General features: G+C 60.2%; 1 protein-coding gene across 1 annotated transcript in view; it reads left to right on the top strand.

The window, feature by feature from the left end:
- Positions 1–5: 5 nt before the first annotated feature.
- The window catches only part of LOC120502648 (C-factor-like), a gene marked incomplete at its 5' end in the record, with an annotated part of 1,388 nt that continues 760 nt past the window's right edge, over positions 6–633 (top strand). Inside the window, 3 exons of the mRNA XM_039710226.1 lie at positions 6–23; positions 327–485; positions 580–630. Of these exons, the coding sequence (XP_039566160.1) occupies positions 6–23; positions 327–485; positions 580–630 (228 nt within the window). The remainder of the gene's footprint in view (positions 24–326; positions 486–579; positions 631–633) is intronic.

Raw genomic sequence — 633 nt, 5'->3', positions numbered from 1 at the left:
TGGGCCCCCTGCTGATGGGCCAGGTGAGTCTCCAGCACTACAGCACAGCTCCAGAAGGATCCCTTCCCATGTCCTCAAAGTGGACATTATAGATGGAGTGAAGGGCCAGTGGGAGGGGCTCCTGTCAGTGCTCTGGTGCCCTGATGGGCTCTCAGTTGATGAGAAGCTCAGGGAGCCATGGGCTGGAGCTCAGGAGCTGGAGCCTGGCAGGGAAGAGGAGGGAGGATGCCCCAGTGCTGGTGTGCATATTGCCCAGTGTGGAAGGAGCTTCTCCCCTGCCCTGTGCCGTGTCCATGTGTGCTCCTGTCCCCTCTGTCTCCTCGCAGGCATTTCTGCCCTTGCTGAAGAAGGCTGCCCAGGGGAGCCCAGGCTCAGGGCTGAGCTGCAGCAAGGCTGCCATCATCAACATGTCCAGCATTGGTGGCTCCATCACTTCTTGCTTTGGTTGGGAGATGATGCAAGTCACCTCATACCGCTGCAGCAAGGTGATGTCACACCTTTGCTTTTCCTGCCCAGCTGCAGGTCCCCTTGCAGCCCCCCTTCCCCTCCCACCACCGTCCCTGCCTTGTCTCCCCACAGGCTGCTCTGAACATGCTGAGCAAGTGCCAGTCCCTGGCCTACAAGGAGCACGGC

This window comes from Passer montanus, unplaced genomic scaffold (assembly GCF_014805655.1).
Source record: "Passer montanus isolate IOZ18808 unplaced genomic scaffold, ASM1480565v1 scaffold2257, whole genome shotgun sequence".
In the NCBI taxonomy this organism is placed as follows: Eukaryota; Metazoa; Chordata; class Aves; order Passeriformes; family Passeridae; genus Passer; species Passer montanus.
This window is presented reverse-complemented; position numbering and strand designations above follow the sequence as displayed.